At 44.6% G+C, this 19,665-nt stretch overlaps 1 protein-coding gene across 11 annotated transcripts in view; it reads left to right on the top strand.

Annotated features, from left to right (window-relative positions):
- Positions 1-19,665, top strand: part of PDE8B (phosphodiesterase 8B) — a 383,095-nt gene that overhangs the window by 273,842 nt on the left and 89,588 nt on the right. For 10 of the 11 annotated variants that reach the window (XR_009502334.1, XM_059916606.1, XM_059916610.1 and 7 more), the window contains 3 exons: positions 4,051-4,191; positions 5,704-5,792; positions 7,910-7,970. Coding sequence is in view for 10 of the 11 variants with exons in the window: in XM_059916606.1 (XP_059772589.1) it covers positions 4,051-4,191; positions 5,704-5,792; positions 7,910-7,970 (291 nt within the window). In the remaining variant the exon portion in view is untranslated. The remainder of the gene's footprint in view (positions 1-4,050; positions 4,192-5,703; positions 5,793-7,909; positions 7,971-19,665) is intronic. The other variant, XM_059916603.1, reaches the window with a different exon arrangement.

Raw genomic sequence — 19,665 nt, forward strand, 5'->3', positions numbered from 1 at the left:
GCAATCTTGAGAACGAAAAATGGAGCTGGAGGAATCAGGCTCCCTGACTTCAGACTATATTACACAGGTGGATTCTATCAAACATTTAGAGAAGAGCTAACACCCATCCTTCTCAAACTCTTCCAAAAAATTGCAGAGGAAGAAACACTCCCAAACTCATTCTATGAGGCCACCATCACCCTGATACCAAAACCAGACAAAGATACTACAAAAAAAGAAAATTACAGACCAATATCACTGATGAATATAGATGCAAAAATCCTCAACAAAATACTAGCAAACAGAATCCAACAACACATTAAAAGGATCATACACCATGATCAAGTGGGATTTATCCCAGGGATGCAAGGATTCTTCAATATACGCAAATGAATCAATGTGATAAACCATATTAACAAATTGAAGAATAAAAACCTTATGATCATCTCAATAAATGCAGAAAAGGCTTTTGACAAAATTCAGCACCCATTTATGATAAAAACTCTCCAGAAAGTGGGCATAGAGGGAACCTACCTCAACATAATAATGCCCATATATGAGAAACCCACAGCAAACATCATTCTCAATGGTGGAAAACTGAAAGCATTTCCCCTAAGATCAGGAACAAGACAAGGATGTCCACTCTCACCACGATTATTCAACATAGTTTTGGAAGTCCTAGCCACAGCAATCAGAGAAGAAAAAGAAATAAAAGGAATACAAATTGGAAAAGAAGAAGTAAAACTGTCACTGTTTGCAGATGACATGATACTATACATAGAGAATCCTAAAAATGCCACCAGAAAACTACTAGAGCTAATCAATGAATTTGATAAAGTTGCAGGATACAAAATTAATGCACAGAAATCTCTTGCATTCCTCTACACTAATGATGAAAAATCTGAAAGAGAAATTAAGGAAACATTCCCATTTACCACTGCAACAAAAAGAATAAAATACCTAGGAATAAACCTACCAAAGGAGACAAAAGACCTGTATGCAGAAAACTATAAGACACTGATGAAAGAAATTAAAGATGATACCAACAGATGGAGAGATATACCATGTTCTTGGATTGGAAGAATCAGTATTGTGAAAATGACTGTACTACCCAAAGCAATCTACAGATTCAATGCAATCCCTGTCAAATTACCAATGGCATTTTTTACGGAGCTAGAACAAATCATCTTAAAATTTGTATGGAGACACAAAAGACCCCGAATAGCCAAAGCAGTCTTGAGGGAAAAAAACGGAGCTTGAGGAATCAGACTCCCTGACTTCAGACTATACTACAAAGCTACAGTAATCAAGACAATATGGTACTGCCACAAAAACAGAAACATAGATCAATGGAACAAGATAGAAAGCCCAGAGATAAACCCACACACCTATGGTCAACTAATCTATGAGAAAGGAGGCAAGGATATACAATGGAGAAAAGACAGTCTCTTCAATAAGTGGTGCTGGGAAAACTGGACATCTACATGTAAAAGAATGCAATTAGAACACTCCCTAACACCATACAGAAAAATAAACTCAAAATGGATTCGAGACCTAAATGTAAGACCGGACACTATAAAACTCTTAGAGGAAAACATAGGCAGAACACTCTTTGACATAAATCACAGCAAGATCTTTTTTGATCCACCTCCTAGAGTAATGGAAATAAAAACAAAAATGGGACCTAATGAAACTTAAAAGCCTCAGCTCCCAGCCCCCACCCGCCCCAGTGGCTGAGCAGACAAGCCTCTTGGGCTGGTGAGTGCTGGTCGGCACCAATCCTCTGTGCAGGAATCTCTCTGCTTTGCCCTCCGCACCCCTGTGGCTGCGCTGTCCTCCGTGGCTCTGAAGCTTCCCCCCCGCCACTCCCCATCTCCGCCAGTGAAGGGGCTTCCTAGTGTGTGGAAACCTTTCCTCCTTCACAGCTTCCTGCCACCAGTGCAGGTCTCGTCCCTATTCTTCTGTCTCTGTTTTTTCTTTTTTCTTTTGCCCTACCCAGCTACGTGGGGAGTTTCTTGCCTTTTGGGAGGTCTGAGGTCTTCTGCCAGCGTTCAGTAGGTGTTCTGTAGTAGTTGCTCCACATGTAGATGTATTTCTGATGTATTTGTGGGGAGGAAGTTGATCTCCACGTCTTACTCTTCCGCCATCTTGATGGTCTCCTGGCAGGTGGATTCTTAACCACTGTGCCACCAGGGAAGTCCCAGTACTAAGCATTTTATACATACTCACTTATTTCTTAAAACAATTCTATGAACCAGGTACTACTGTTGTAGCCATTTTACACATGAGGAAATTGGGGACCAGGGAAGATAAGCAACCTGCCCACAAGTCATGTAGCTGGTAATGGGCAGAGCCAGGACTTGAACTTGGGTGCCTTGGCTCCATAACCCACGTCCTAGAGTACCTGCTGCATTGTGAGGTCACCTGGCATGAAAGCAGAGCTATGATTTCTACCCATGTTTGCAACCTAGTAGCAAAAGCAGAATAAACACATGTGAAAAGGTATGAGAATTTAGCCAACAAATAAGGAAAACAGTATTCTCAAATATTATCCATTCCTCAGATATGTACTAAACAGTCCTGAATATCCAGAGATAAATCCAAAGTAGCCTTTGCCCTTGAGGATTTTCATGTCTAGTGGGGGAGAGAGAGAGAGAAAAATATAGATTCAGTGTAATAAGTCACCAGAAGCCTGCACAGGCGAGAGTGGGAGTTGTAGGAGTGGCACAAACTCAGACTGGGCAGGGGCTCAAGGACAGCTTGCTGGAGGAGGGGAGGGAAAAATTGGAGTTGACGTGACCAGGAGATGGGGAAGAGCTTTCTAAGCAGAGAGCAACTGGGCAGATGCCCAGACGTGGGAGACAAGCACGCACTGCTCAGCTGCATGCAGGGCTGGGCCAGGGCGCTGTGGGGCTGACCTGGTGAGCAGGGGTCCCGCTGCCCAGCCCAGGGAGGACGGTGACCACCACGTGAAGTGATAGGAGATCAGTGAAGACAATGTCACCGCCCCCTCCTCTTCAGCGACCCCCATAAGGCCTGGTGCCAAGGGCCCCAGAGCAACCTCCCGACTCGTCCACTTCCCAGGGGTAATTGTACTAGCAGAAGCTAGTGTTCGCCAGAGAGTAGCTCCCCAAATGTCCCTGCCTCACTCGGTTCCTCACTGCTGTCATCCCCGTGGAGGGCAAGAGTGATTACAGTTTGCAAGACCGTTTCTGAAGCAGCAGATGGATATCAATTATGCCCAAAGAAATCTGTGACCTAGATACAGTGCGCTCATGTTTTCCCCACATTCTTCGTCACTTGTCGCCTCCACTCAGCTGCTCATCTGGTGACTCTGTTCTCTGCGAAGAAATTGGAGGGTGGGGATAGCAGCCAGGAACCAGCCAAGGTGATAGCTCTAAATTCCAGGGCCCTGGGCAGAATTTTGGAAAGAAACCTCTGAGTCTGCTGGTCCCAGCATGTACCAACCTGGGGGGTGGGGGTGGGGAGGGATGGGGGATGGTGCCTCGCCTCACGCCAGCGCTGAAAGTGGTGCTGCCTCCTGCCCGAGGCTTTTAACTTAATTTATTCTTCAGTTAGGCCAGAAGCGGCCCCATGCTAGGGCATTGGTTAATAGACAGCGGCAATTATCTATTAATAAAATCTAGACGCGAGAGATGGAATTGCTTCTTTGTAGAGATGTGACTAATAGAAGCCACAATCTGTTGAATGGAGTTCTAGTTAATTTTTATTTGTTCTTTTTTTCTGAGTTTTTTCTTATTTCATGGGTGGTAGGTGATGAATAAGGCCCATTGGAGGCTGGCACTAGCAGATAAAAGCTTCTTGCTCTTTTTCTGCTGGAGAATTTCTTCCGATTTCCCAGAGGGCCCGGGGTGCTGGGATGGCAGTTGAATGAACGCATTGCTGCTTAGGAGGGAAGCACCTATTCCGGGGGCATTTGGGGCTGGGGGGACAGGTCAGCACCCGCACTGGAGAGCGCTCACCCAGGGCACGTTTCCTCTGTGTCCCAACAAGTGTTCCTACGAGGCACACAGCACCCTGCCCTGACCTTTAACCACTTCCCGTTCACAGTATGTCAACCCAGCCTTCGAAAGGATGATGGGCTACCACAAAGGTGAGCTCCTGGGGAAAGAACTCGCCGAGCTGCCCAAAAGTGACAAGAACCGGGCGGACCTTCTCGACACCATCAACACCTGCATCAAGAAGGGCAAGGTGGGTGAAACCAAACCAGTCCACAAACCCCTCCCCAATGCATGTTTTCTTCTGTGAGTTTTTATGTCCCGTCTTTAACGTTGGCTTCTTTAATAACGTTCCAATTAAGTGAAAAATCCTTTATGTTTGCAAGATGAGTTAACTTTTGAGTTAATTTTGGATAGCAAGCGAACCTGGTGCTTATGATGGTATAGTATCTGGTGATTTTGTGTAAGGAAATTTCTTCCTTCACATGAATGAATCTCACCTGTCATGGCTGGAATTTCATACCTATGTCTGAGCAGAGCTGCTCTGTAATTTTTAGTTTATCCAGTGTGTGGGGGACTAAGAGCATTTAATGTCAGTATTTACATGTCTTACAGGCCCAGTTTTCGGTCACTTTTCCCTCTTCTGCTCTCTTTACCCATCACAGTTCAGTTTGTCCAGCGACCTCCACTGCATCCCAGCAGCTGAAGGCAGTGGTGCAGGTGCACTGGGCATCTCCCCACAAGCCTTCCCTTCCAGAGGAGCGTTGCTGTCATAGCTGGAACTGCCTGGGCATTTTCTTTTAAGCATTCAGATGCTTTCTCTGATGTGAAGTAGTTAGATAAGCATTGTATTTATTTAATGGGGGACCATTTTATAGAAATAAAATGTTTGGCTTATATATCATGGCCAAAATTAGTAAAAGAAAAGAACATTGGGGCAGTGAGACTGAAAAGGAAACAGGACATTGTCAGGTCCTCCAAAAAATCTGCCTGAAGAGCACTGCCACACATCTGGTGACCCCAACATGCACACCAGTTAGCCATCCTGTGTGAGTGTGCTGGCAAGAAAAGGCTGCAAAGAATCTCAGGTCTAATTCAACCACTTCCTCCCAGAAATAGTGGAGGTGCCACAGGCTCCCCCTTGAGGTCACCGGGCTCTTTATCCTAGCCGGTTCCTCAGAGTCCGGCCACAGCAGGTGGCCTTCACACTCCCCTTTGTCTCATCCATGGACACTGCCAGGAGCCAGATTAAGCCCAGAGAAGGCTTGGCTGGAGGTCCGATAGGATAGTAGAAAGATGATGGGCTTCAAGGAAAGTTAAGAGATAAATTTATAACCACATTTTTCACCTTCTCACGTGGGGACATTAGTCAGCATCTCTGAGCCTCTGTTTACCTATCTGCAAATGAAGGGTGATAATATCAAGCTCACAGGTTGTTGTAAAGATCTCGAGAAAGACCTCAGAAGAACCCCTTGACCTGGTGCCCCTACACCCACAGGGCTGAGAGCAGGGATGGCACCCGCTGCTCAAGTGTCCCGGAACTGGGAGGGGCAGCCCCTGGTGGTGGGCTCACTGCTCTGGTGGGCTCTGAGCACTGTGAAGATGAGCCTTACGTAGTCACCGCCGCGGTGGGTGCAACTGTGGAGCGGTGTTTTGTGGAATGTGACAAAAGCATGTGGGAACTTCATGGCTGAACTTGATGAGACCCTCTGTAGGAGCCGCCGAATGCCTGGACAGAAGGATTTTAAGAGCTCTCTTTATGTAGGAGTGGCAGGGGGTTTACTATGCCAGACGGAAATCCGGCGACAGCATCCAACAGCATGTGAAGATCACTCCAGTGATTGGCCAAGGAGGGTGAGCGCCAACTCTTAAACTCCATTGTTTTGAGGGGCCCCTGTGGGCGTTGGGTTTGTGTATGGAAATGCAAGTGTGTTAGACCCACAAATACAGTAGGACTGGGTCTGTACATAGTACCTGCCGAGGACACCTCCATGCGGCCGGCAGCAGCCCCAAAACAGCACAAGCTCTTCTGCTCGTGGGCTTTATGAAGCATCACCCCGACTGTCCACTTCCGCCTGATTGTCTGTGGATCCATTGTCCCCACGCCGCAAGGAGCTCAGTTTCTAGGCCTTTCCCTGTCATCACAAAGACCACAGAACAGCAGGGCTCGCTGCCTCAGCCCCACCTGGGAGCAGAGCTTCTCTCCTTGAGGCACCATGATGATTCTCTCCAGGCCTCAGGGCTTGTTCCACAAGGAGGAGAGAACCCTGGGGGCCATGGTTAGGAGAAAAAGGTGTCTGACCAGAAGCTGAGACATCTGATTCCATGTAAATCTCAGGTTACCAGAGGAGGCAGTTCATTTGCAGAGAGATAAAGAAAATGCGCAATTCCATTTCCTTCTCCCAGTTACATTTTGTGAGAAGGTTTATGGAGCCAAACAGGACCCCCTAACAGTACATCACTGAGGAGCCTTTGTAAACAAGCCTGAAGGTCAACCAGCCAGCTTCATAGGACAGGTTTACAAGGGACACACGCCGTTGGGTGACGTTTTGGAAAAAGAAAAAGAGCAGTTATGGTGGCGAATAACCAGAAAAGGAGAGCCCTGTCTGTGACTCTTATTGTGTGGTTAGAAAACGTTCTGTAGTCAGCAAAGTGTCTGTAGGTTGTTTCCGCTCCAATTTTACTTATTTGTTAGTTTCAAAACTGTTCCCCCTCCGTTCAGAATCCACTGTCTCATGTTTCCTGCCACTTTGCTTCACTCCGCATGGTGGGGGCACTGGTAGCCCTGACCAGGGGTTTCGAGCGCACAGAGAGAGGCCCCCAAATCCCTCCTGAGCGCACAGGCTTCCGCGTGGCCATTTGCACCAGCGGTCAGAGCTCTGAGGCCACGATGGCCGTCACATTATTGTTTCCAACCATCATCCTTAGACCGTCTTCTCAAGCTAAGATTCACTGTGTGTGTGCGACCAGAATTATTAGGTAACAAGGTGGAGGAGACTGAGTTACTGTTTGGTGATTTCCGTCAGAATGAGTTTTTCTGATCTTTCTGATTTGACAGATAAGAACAAGATGTTCTAGAGCCCAGAGACTGTTATTTTTTTCCCCCAATAGTTTCCCCCAGTGAGCTATCAGAGGAAATTCTTACTAAAAGTAGGGAAATTTTACCTCTTGCTATTTAGTGATGCTCACTACAGAATAACCAGGACTCTTCAGAGTCCTCCAGAGAAAACTGAACCGAAGAGAGAGACAGACAGAGACAGAGAGACAGAAGCAGAGACACAGAGAGAAGAGATTCATTACTATAAAATCGAACATAGCCCTCTGTAATTCTAGCTTCGCTCAGTAGAAAATCTACCTTGAGCTGATCTTTGTGCAGGACTAAGGCACCTGTTGTCTTTTCCTGGTGTCCTTGTGGTAATGAGCAAGACCACAAGCTGTTTTGGGATTCTGTCCACGATCTGAAAATAAGAGGATTTTTCTGTGCCTGAAAAATGCCATCATTTATGATGACCGGGCTGTGAAAGAATGTGGAATATTAAATGTAAAATCAACAACCATGAACTTTGGTCATTGTCCAAATGAGTCTTTGCCTTCTATATAAGCTATAAAAGTATTAGTGTCAGCAGAATTAAATCCCATTTTAATCTAAAGTCTGGAGGAGCATTTCATCCTGTCACTGATGCTATCTAGGAGCCAGGCCTCAGGAGCTGGTTAGAAAATGAGGTACCCATTAGGGAAGTGTTTCTGAGCTGGCTATGATTAAAAGGGAAGCCCAGTTTCTGAAGGCATGTGTGGGCTGTGTGTGAAAAAAAATGCATCTTTTATAGACTGTGTTTTGTCGGAATTTAAAATCTGCCTTAGAATGGACCCTGGAGTTTTACTTGAAGAAGATTCTGTTGATGTTTTCATTTGCTAATTTGTTGAATCATCTCATATCTGACTCACTAATAACTGATTATTTATGTTATTAGGAAAATTAGGCATTTTGTCTCCCTCAAGAAACTGTGTTGTACCACTGACAAAAATAAGCAGGTATGGTATTCAGTTTGCTTCATTTGCTTTGTCGGCTTGACCATGCGTTCGTTACGTTCTCACCGTGGTTCTCTACTTGTCTTTCTCCATGTCTTACTGTAGTTGCCAATTAAGAAGCTTTATGACAAAATTAGGCCCTTAGACAAATAGTAAAAGAAAAAATTCCCCAGCAAGCCTATACACTTTATTAGTAACACATGTCAGTTATGATTTAGCTTGTGACGGTGCAGCTCAGGACCAATATATTTTATGAGAGCATAAAATTTTTTCTCCAAATAAAAAATGTTCTAATTTGCTACCTTAATTTCTTAAGTGAAAGTTATATATGCATTTGAGCATTTCACCCCTATAAATTCATGTCAAAACCAAAAATCATTTATAATTAGTACTATGATTTTTTTTAACCGTTATATCATGCAGAACAATATATTTGAGTGTTTTCTGAAGTAACAGAATTTTAGTAAGTTGCTGTATTTAAGAACTTTTTTAGGTAGTTTTATCATAGAGAACAACAACGGTATTGATATTTTTCTTTTTTTTTAAACATCCTTATTGGAGTATAATTGCTTTACAATGTTGTGTTAGTTTCTGCTGTACAACAAAGTGAATCAGCTATATGTATACATATATCTCCATATCCCCTGCGTCTCCCTCCCACCCTCCCTATCCCACCCCTCTAGGTGGTCACAAAGCTGATCTCCCTGTGCTCTGCAGCTGCTTCCCACTAGCTAGCTATTTTACATTTGGTAGTGTATATATGTCCATGCCACTCTCTCACTTCATCCCAGCTTCCCCTTCCCCCTCCCAGTGTCCTCAAGTCCATTCTCTAGTAGGTCTGCATCTTTATTCCCGTCTTGCCCCTAGGTTCTTCATGACCTTTTTTTAAAATTTTTTTTTTTAGATTCCATATGTATGTGTTAGCATACGGTATTTGTTTTTCTCTTTCTGACTTACTTCACTCTGTATGACAGACTCTAGGTCCATCCACCTCACTACAAATAACTCAATTTCGTTTCTTTTTAAGGCTGAATAATATTTCATTGTATATATGTGCCACATCTCCTTTATCCATTCATCTGTCGATGGACACTTAGGTTGCTTCCATGTCCTGGCTATTGTAAATAGTGCTTCAATGAACATTGTGGTACATGACTCTTTTTGAATTATGGTTTTCTCAGGGTATATGCCCAGTAGTGGGATTGCTGGATCACATGGTAGTTCTATTTTTAGTTTTTTAAGGAACCTCCATACTGTTCTCCATAGTGGCTATATCAATTTACATTCCCACCAACAGTGCAAGAGGGTTCCCTTTTCTCCACACCCTCTCCAGCATTTATTGTTTGTAGATTTTTTGATGATGGCCATTCTGACTGGTGTGAGGTGATACCTCACTGTAGTTTTGATTTGCATTTCTCTAATGATTAGTGATGTTGAGCACCCTTTCATGTGTTTGTTGGCAATCTGTATATCTTCTTTGGAGAAATGTCTATTTAGGTCTTCTGCCCATTTTTGGATTGGGTTGTTTGTGTTTTTGATATTGAGCTGCATGAGATGCTCATATATTTTGGAGATTAATCCTTTGTCAGTTGCTTCATTTGCAAATATTTTCTCCCATTCTGAGGGTTGTCTTTTCATCTTGTTTATGGTTTCCTTTGCTGTGCAAAAGCTTTTAAGTTTCATTAGGTCCCATTTGTTTATTTTTATTTCCATTTCTCTAGGAAGTGGGTCAAAAAGGATCTTGCTGTGATATTTTTTCTTTTTGGTTTAGACTTTAGTACTGGATTGTGTGTATTGTCACTTCCTGCTTTAAAGTTTGTTGATTAAAAAGTATTCAACAAACATAATTACCAATGATCTATTTTTAATACAAATCTATTTATTTTATTTAGGTATAATTGATGTGCAATATTATATGTTTCAGAAGTACAACATAGTTATTCACAATTTTTAAAAGTTATAGTCTGTTTATAGTTATTATAAAATATTGTCTATATTCCCTGTTTTATACTATGTATCTGTGTAGCTTATTCATTTTAGACATAGTAGTTTATACCTTTTAATTCCCTACCCAATTTTTCCTCTCCCCCTTTCCCTCTCCCCTCTGGTAACCACTAGTTCTCTATATCTGAGTCTGTTTCTTTTTTGTTCATTCATTTGTTTTATTTTGTAGATTCTACATATAAGTGATATCATACAGTCTTTCTCTGTCTGACTTATTTCACTTAGCATGATACCCTCCAAGTCCATCCATGTTGTTGCAAATGGCAAAGTGTCATTCTTTTTTATGGCTGAGTAGTATTCCGTTGTGTGTGTTTGTGTGTATGTGTGCGTGTGTGTACCTCCAGTGATCTATTTTTGAAAATCTTTCAAACATGGCCTTTGACTTAGATGAAGATTTTGAAAGAAGGGACAGTGTCTCTCAAGGATATGAAAGGCTTCAGGGCATAATCCATTTTAGTGTAGCATGTCGGAGACTTGGGAAGTGGTGTGGGATCAGGAGAAAGCCTGGCCAGGCAAGGAAGTAAGCTGGGACATGGCAGACCCAAGACGCCTGGGCTCCTCCCGGTGAGAAGGCGGCCCCAGAGGGGAGGAGACTCCGTGCAGTGAGCTTCCAGCTGGTGTCTCAGCCCATCGAAGGGATCCATGTCCATCTGCTTTTTTAAAAAATAATGACTCAGTATTTGTATATACTGTGAACTGATCACCACAGTAAGTCTAGTTAACATCCATCACCATATGTAGTTACAATTTTTTTTCTTTTGAGAACTTTTAATATCTACTCTTAGCAAATTTCAAATATGCAACATAGCATTATTGACTATAGTCCATGCTGTACAGGACATCCTCAGGACTTATTCGTTATAACTGGAAGTTTGTACTTTTTGACCTCCTGCATCCCCCTTTTTTTTTTTTTAATAAATTTATTTATTTATTTATTTATTTTTGGCTGCCTTGGGTCTTTGTTGCTGTGCGCGGGCTTTCTTTAGTTGCGGTGAGTTGGGGCTACTCTTCTTGCAGTGTGTGGGTTTCTCATTGTGGTGGCTTCTCTTGTTGTGGAGCACGGGCTCTAGGCGCGCGGGCTTCAGTAGTTGTGGCTCGCGGGCTCTAGAGTGTAGGCTCAGTAGTTGTGGCACACGGGCTTAGTTGCTCCGCGGCATGTGGGATCTTCCCAGACCAGGACTCGAACCCGTGTCCCCTGTGTTGGCAGGTGGATTCTTAACCGCTGCGCCACCAGGGAAGCCTCCTGCATCCCTTTTACCCACTCCCCACCCCCACCTCTGGCAACCACCGATCTGTTGTCTGTGTGTATGAGTTTGAGGGTTTTTTTAGATTCCACATATTAGTGATAACATGTGGTATTTGCCTTTCTCCATCTGATTTATTTCACTTACCATAATGCCCTCAAGGGCCATCCATGTTGTTGCAAATGGCAAGATTTCCTTCTTTCTTATGGCTAAATAATATTTCATTGTATGTGTATATACCACATTTTCTTTATCCATTCAACCATCCATGGTTGTTTCCATATCTTGGCTATTGTAAATAATGCTGCAGTGAGTATGGGGTTGCATATATCTTTTAGAGTTAGTGATTTTATTTCCTTTGAATAAATACCCAAAAGTGGAATTTCTGGATCATATGGTAGTTCCATTTTTAATTTTTTGAAGAACTTCCATGCTGTTTCCCATAGTGGCTGCACCAGTTTACATTCCCACCAACAGTGCACAAGGGTTCCCTTTTGTCTACATCCTTGACAACACTTGTTATTTTTTTATTTTTTGATAATAGCCATGTTAACAGGTGTGAGTTTATATCTCACTGTGGTTTTGATTTGTATTTCCCTGAAAACTAGTGATGTTGAACACCTATTTGTATACCTGTTGGCCATTTGTATGTCTTCTTTAGAAAACTGTCTATTTAGATCCTCCACCCATTTTTTTATTGGGTTGTTTGTTTTTTTGCTGTTGAGTTGTATGAGTTCTTTATATTTTTTTAGATGCTAACTCCCTTATCAGACATATGATTTGCAAATATTTTCTCCTATTTGGTAGGATATCTTTTCATTTTGTTGGTGGTTTTCTTTGCTATGCAAAGCATTTTAGTTTTATGTAGTCCCAATTGTTTATATTTGGTTTCGTTGCCTTTGCTTTTGGTATCAAAAAATCACTGCAAGACCAACATCAAGGAGCTTATCCTCTATGATTTCTTCTAGGAATTTCATGATTTCAGATTTTAAGTTCAAGACTTTAATCCATTTTGAGTAGATTTTTGTGTATAGTGTAAGATAGTGATCCAGTTTCATTCTTTTCCATGTGGCTATTTTTTTTTAATTTATTTATTTTGTTTATTTATTTTTGGCTGCATCAGGTCTTTGTTGCTGTGCACGAGCTTTCTCTAGTTGCAGCGAGTGGGGGCTACTCTTCATTGTGGTGCGCAGGCTTCTCATTGCGGTGGCTTCTCTTGTTGCAGAGCACGGGCTCTAGGCGTGCAGGCTTCAGTAGTTGTGGCCCGTGGGCTCAGTAGTTGTGGCTTGTGGGCTCTAGAACGCAGGCTCAGTAGTTGTGGCACACAGGCTTAGTTGCTCCACGGCATGTGGGATCTTCCCGGACCAAGGATGGAACCCGTGTCCCCTGCATTGGCAGGCAGACTCCCAACCACTGCACCACCAGGGAAGCCCTCCATGTAGTTATTTAATCCAACACCATTTACTGAAGAAACTATTCTTTCCACCTTGTATATTCTTGGCTCCTTTGTCATAAATTAATTGACCATATATATGTGGGTTTATGTCTGGACTCTCTATTGATCTACATCATTAGATACATTGAACTATCTATGCAGATAAATATGTGTCTGTTTTTATGCCAGTACCATACTGTCTTGATTACTATAGGTTTGTAACATAGTTTGAAATTGGGGAGTGTGATACCTCCAGCTTTGTTCTTCTTTCTTAAGAATATTGGAAAAATATTCTAGAATAGCAAAAGGAATCATGTACTTTTTTGTATGATTTAGTTCAACATAAAATGCCTCCTTCAGCACTGAGTGTTTCATTTGGAATCAGGAAATTTTCACTTAATAACATAAACTCATGCAGAGAGGCAAGTCCTTGGAGACCTATGGGAAAGGAGGGGAACTGACTTTCACAGGAAAAAAATTCTCCCAACAGCAAAGTTTAGACATTGCAGGAGGAAGAATGAGGTCCACGTGAGAGGTGACATGGGTAGAGGGAGAATCACATGACATTCTGATGGCTTTTTGGAGACAAACTAGTGAACCCAAGCAGTGCAAACCAACCGCTATGGGCTGTGAAGCCACAGTGCAGGACCCAGGCCCACTTGGGCTTGTTCACGCCCATCCAGAAATGAGTCGAGTATAGTCCACATACAAAACCAAGCAGAGCCTCCCCCACCAGCCTAGCCCCTTGCTCCTCCTCCTTCCCCGCTTTCCCGTTTAGTGAATGGACCCCGTCTCCTGTCACCATTTCCCTGCAGCTCCATGTGCCCAAATTCTACCAGCCCTCCATAGCCCAGCCCGAGAAACATCAAGTTCCATCTCCCTCCTCGAGCCCCCAAAGTACCTTCTTTGCTGTGTATCACGCCCACCGTCGTGATGGCTACTTGTGTGCCTCACTGCCCTCTCCTCTCCAGCAGGGTCCCTGGGCTGTGCTTGTCTTTGTGTGCCCATGCTGCCTGGTGCGTAGTAGGCCCTCAAGCAGTTGGTGAGCTGGAGTGGACTTGAATGTCTTGGTCCTGGCTTCCTGCCACCTGTAAACTCTTCCTGCTTCACAGGGAGAGCAGGCAAGTCCTTAGCACAGGACTCAGGGATGCAGAAGCAGAGGGGCCACCTCCTCTTTTCTGAGGCTCTAAATAGAAATGTCTTTATTGCCGTAAATTAGCTGCTGTTCTCAGAAGGGTGGAAACACAGGGCTCAGATATCCTGAGCCATTGACGTCACCTAATGGTGCTGCACTGGCCTAGAGAGACACTTAGATTTTCCAATAACAAAGAATTTTTATATCTCTGGCCAGCCACACTGTTTTTCCTTCTCATCAAAGGAGGCTGAAGTGAATGGTGATGGGTCTGTGATGGGAAGGGCTCCCTAGAGGGTGGGAGCAGCCCATCTGCAGGTGGTTCTAGTGGCGCTGCTTTCTGGGGTTTAGCCCTGAAGTCAAAATCCACCCATGGGTTTGCATTTTAACAAGGAATGAAATTGGAAGCCAAGCTGCTGTCTGCTGGTGGTGCTTGTCATCAGCAAAGATCTTTTTTCCTATGTGAACCCTGTAGCTTTTTACCAAAAGGCTGGAAATGCCCTGTGAGGTTAGTCTGCCGTAAACATTGTCACCCCTGCAGCACTCACACATTTTCTCCCCAGGTGTGTATTAAACACCTGTTCCGTGCTGGCGCCAGGGACACGAAGTCTCTGCCCCAGAAGCTATGGGGCCACAGACAAATAAACAGGACACATTTCTAGAGCACAGTGTGGGGAGGTGTGAACCAGGTGCTGGAGAAGCACAGAACGCAGGACTGAAGAGGCTGGCTAGGATTTTTTTAGGTGTCATCTAGGACAAAGGGCAACAAGCTACACCCTACAGGCCAAATGTGGTCTGTTTTGTAAATAAAGTTTTATTGGCTCACAGCCACATTCTTTTTTACGTAGCACCCGAGGCTGCTTTCATTCTACAACAGCAGGGTTGAGCAGGTACAACAGAGACCACGTGGCCAGCAAAGCCTAAAATATGTACTCTCTGGCCCTTTACAGAAAAAATTTGCTAACCTCATTTCTAAAAGATAATTTTCTTTCTTGGATTTCCCACTTTCTTAGGTCAGGGACCATCTGCCCCGCCTCCACGCCTGCACGTACTTCTTTGAACACCCTTTGCCTTCCTGGCATCCCCTGCACCCTGGTTCAGAGGCTGTCTCAACCCCTTTATACCAGTGCAGACATGAGAACTTAGTTCCCCCGAGGCTTTGCCTTTTCATGAGGTCCAGGTCGAAATCCAAATGCATGGCTGAAACTGGAATTTCAGACATCTGCAAGCATGGTCCAGGAGCTGGACTCACATAGGGGAAGGAGGCTTCCAGGATCCCAGCTTTACACCAGCTCCTCCTAAGCTGGCCTGGTCCAAGGAGAGGGAATCTCCCCACTGCCACCCCCGTAGTGCCCACCCCCAGCCCAGGTGCAGTGCAGCCCCCATTCTCACTTCTCCTCCAAGCCTTGGCATTAGAGTATGGGGAGCACAGCACTCTCAAAAGCCAGCAGCCAGTGGCAGGCTTGGAGCCCTGGAGCGAGTGTGGGGTTGCAGCTGGTGGTGTCCATCGGACTGTATCACCTGATCTCTGTTCTCATGGCGGGGGGTGGGGTGACACACAGTCCACGGAGAAGCCTCAGGGAGATGCACGTGTCTCGTGTCCAGTAAGAGGAAGTCGTTCTCTTGTGAAGTCAGGAAGCACAGCCCACCCAATGAGCAGCTCCCGAAAATATTCCCTTGTTCATTGGGGTTATAGCAGGAGAAGTTCATAGCCAAGCTCAAAGGAAGCGGTTTGCTTTCTGACTAATCAGCGTTCCAGGACAAAAGCTGGTTGAGAGCAGACTGAGACCAATCTGACCTGGATTTTGCACAGGGCTTTCCAGAACTAGACAACAGAGGTTCCTGCCTTTGGAATTTCATTGACCACCACCTCACCCTCATGACAGGAAGGTTGTTTCAGCCCTGGGAAATAGGAAGGACATAATCACTGAATGAAGAATAGCTATTTAACATGAATCAGTTTGCCTTAGTTCAAACCTTGTTTCTATCAGTGAAAACCTACGTAAGCATCGTCACAGCCTGACATCAGTATGGGGACAGGCATTTGGAAGTCACTGCTTTAAAAGCACTTTCACGCATGTAACTTATTTGGGGATAGAAGAGGCAGAAATAGGGGCTGAGTTGGCCAAATTTGCAGTAATGAAACCTTGCTTTGAGATAAGCTTTTTAGGGTTCATACTACTGTGCCATTTTATACAAGGGACTTGAGTGTCCGTGGATTTTGATATCCATGAGGGCAGAGGACAACTAGGAGGGTGGTCCTAGAACCAATCCCCCGTGAATACCAAGGGATGACTGTATTTTGTTTTATAGTAAACTATTTAATCTTGAAATTGTTGTAAAGATTAGGGAAAAATAGAACTTTACTGTAATAATAATGCATAAGACCAAACCTGTCAGAAGTGCCTAAAACAAGATACAAGGACATAGAGTGTCAGGGCATAAGAAGGGGGAAGGAACAGGTCTTTAGTTTTGTGAAGGCTTCGAGTAGGGAAGGAGGGACTGAGTCCTGAAGCCAAAAGCAGTGGAAAGTTTTAGGGGATCTGATTAGGCTCAATATAGGAAAGAATTATTAGAATTGACCAAAGTTTGTAGCCTTATCGGGTAGTGAGTTCACCACCACGGGAGGTAATCAAATAGCAGTAGACTGAGCTTTCAGTGGGAAAAGCTGTCTAGGGAGGTCACTAATTGGCCAGAGGTTAGACTAGATCAGTGGTTCTCCAAGTGTGGTTCCCTGGAGCAGCAGTGGCCCCAGGGATTTGTTAGAATTACAAAACCAGACTACAGAATCAGAAATTTGGGGGGTGGGCCTGGGCAGTCTGTCTTAATAAGCCTTCCAGGTGCTTCTAATTCACTCTGAAGTTTAAGAGATACTAGATAAGATGAATGACTTCAAGACTCTGATAGTGTGAATTTGGAATATTGGTTCATGAGCAGAGGCTGTTCCTGGTTTAATATAGTCAGGAATGCTTGTTTTCACTTCTAGCCCTCCAGCTTTCCCCTCCTGAGCATGAGGCCCCTGACCCAGGCTGCTCAGAATGTTGTGTTGCAGAGGACCCCCAGCTCTGCCCCAGGCATGCCCAGCTTGTGCCCTAGACCTGCACGTCCCAGATGGAAATGTGGCTCAACAAACGGCGATGTGCTCCAAGTGTGAGCCACGTGCTAGATTTCAGAGACTTAGTATGAAAAAGAATGTAGATTAGCTCATTAAAAATATCTCAGTCTCATGTTGCTCACGTGTTGAAATGATAACATCTCACACATATTGTACTTAAAATATTAATTTCACCTGTTTCTTGTCACTTTAATGCAGCTACTAGAGTACTCAAAATTATGTATGTGGCTTGCATTTGTGGCTCTCACATTATTTCTGTTGGGGATCTAGCCCTTCCCCTCCAGGCCAAATCTTACCCCCCCAATCCAGCTCTTCGTGCCCTTTCGCAGGCGATAGGGGGGCTCAAAGAGCTACACACACAGTCTAGCTTCTGTCAATGAGTTGAGTCGGCTGCAGACTTACTGAGCCTCCCAGGAGAGGAGGCTGTAACCCAGGCCCCTAGCAGTGCTTTCCTGTTACATGATGGGCGCTTAAGCAGACGTTCAGGGACCATTTTTGTTCGGGGAGGTGTGGAGGGCACCTTCCATTAGTTCTCAAACTGCAGCAGAAAGTTAGCTCTCACTTTCTAGAGCTATCGGGTGGACAGTGGGAGGTCTGGGCACCACGCCCTCCCACCCACTGCCCCTGTGGCCCTTGCAGTCCCACCCCAGACCGGCCTTCTCTTGGGTGCGTCTCGCCCCTCGCTGCCCCTAGGCCTCGACTCTCCCCACGTTTGCCAGGGTTGGCTCCCTCTCATCCTTTCCTTCCCAGCAGGTGGCTTGGCTGATAGCGCTCTTCGTGATTTGGGGGCCTCCCCCCAGCGTGCACAGAATAGGGGCCTTAATGCTCAGCCTCATCCCACCGCATTCTCGGTGAAACAGGAAGAGCATGGCTGGTGCAGGCAACCAGGAGAGAAAGATGGGTAGAATCACTTGCTGGTTTCTATTCATTGCTGATCCCTGGTGATAAAAACAAGTTTTCAGTGTATCCTAAATTCCCAATATTTGAGATGTGTCACATGGGGATTTTGTTTTGTTTTGTGTTTTTATTTCCTGTGTTAACATAAAAAGTATCCATAGAAACAAGGTGGGGAGAATTTTTTCTGTAGCCTCAATACATTTATTACTGATGCCACTTTGTATTTCTAACACCATTATAATTCTGCATCCTAAAAATACATTCTGCGGGTTTCTGGTCTATCTAGAACCTCAGCATCTAACTAATTCACCTTGGATTTTGTTACCGTGTCAATTTTATCCTCACTTTTATTTAATATTGCATTACATGGAAAATATATCAAATGATCCAAATGTGCTCAAAGATGTGCTTCTCCTGCCCATAAGTACACATAATTACAGAGTCGTTGGGAAGATTGTCTAGCCCATTTCTCCCCCCAAAGTATGTAATATATGTCATCTTAAAATGATTATTGTCTAGATTATCTATGTTGCATGTTTTTGAATGATGTAGACCCTTTGCAGCTTCCTCATCCTTTAGGACTCAATCCAGCTTCTTTTCCCTCCAAGAATCTCCCCAAGCCTGCCCGCCATCTCTCTCCCCACCAGTGAAGGTGACGGTGACCCTGTTTTTCTGCATCGTCCATTCCACTGTTAATCTTATGCTGCTTTGGGTCAGTTCTCACTTCCGGCCACTGTGTGTGCCCAGTAGATAACAGGAAAGTATTTTGAAAGCTAATTTTTATTCCCTAATACAGTAACCTTTGGAAGGCATAGGAAATCGAAGATACAGCCCTGTCTAGTCCCAAATTATTATTACATGTAGAGTTTTCATCTGTATGTAGCCAATATACATATCACATGCCATTGCAAAGAGTATTTGCTGTATTCTCCCAAGGCGCACATCCAAGTGTGACTTCCTGAAGTGGGAGGAAAAGGACACTGCAACTGAAAACATGACTTCAGTTTGCACTGAAAGTGGCTGTTCGTGTTTAGAGATGTATTTTATCTAATCAGTGTATTACCACGGTACTGAGTTTGTACATATGTACTTTACTCACAGTAGGTGCCCCAAATATTTGTTGATAAATTTGGTAAAGCCACTATGTAAACAACATTTTTCCATTTAGCTTTAGTACATATTTACACGGAGCTATTTAAAGAAAGGGCTCCAATATTGCAAAACCACAATTTTTCCTGAGAAACCACGTTTGAACAGCCAAACCCCGAGCAGATGGGAATGGAGTACCTGCAGGGTGTCTGAGGGTAAGACAACTAGGAGCTCCCAGCAGGGAACAGGCCCGGACGCTGAGAATTCAGCGATGCGATTACATGTGTGAGAAAGTCTCGGCTCACAGGAGAGAGAGGCGACCTCAGGCCTGGTGCTGCTGGCAGCTGTTGTAGCGGGGCACGACAAGCTTCATGAGACCCCCACACGTCTGAAGCTGAGAGAGCCACCTGGCCGACAAGGGGGAGGACTGACTGAGAACATTCTGGGCGCGGGTACCTACCCTGAACCCCGTGGGAAAGGAGGCTGCCTCGTTTCAGGTAGACACACGTGCTCTGCCCCTCGTGGCTAGCAGGGCAACAGGCCCGGGGTTGTCTGACCTGCACGGGGGTGGGATTCCTCTGCCCCGGCTGGTCTCCTTTTCTCTCTGCCACAGCCGTAGGTATTTATAAGGCACTTGACCTGTGGTGGGGACAGCTAGGAGGTGGAGAATGGGAAAAACAGAGGGGAAGGCACTCAAAGTCCGAGCCAGAAATCACGTTTCCCTCTGTGTGAAACCTTTCCTGCCTGCTCACCTGTAACGGGCTGCCCCGATGGTGAGGCCC

Source organism: Balaenoptera ricei, chromosome 3 (genome assembly GCF_028023285.1).
Source record: "Balaenoptera ricei isolate mBalRic1 chromosome 3, mBalRic1.hap2, whole genome shotgun sequence".
NCBI classification, from domain to species: domain Eukaryota; kingdom Metazoa; phylum Chordata; class Mammalia; order Artiodactyla; family Balaenopteridae; genus Balaenoptera; species Balaenoptera ricei.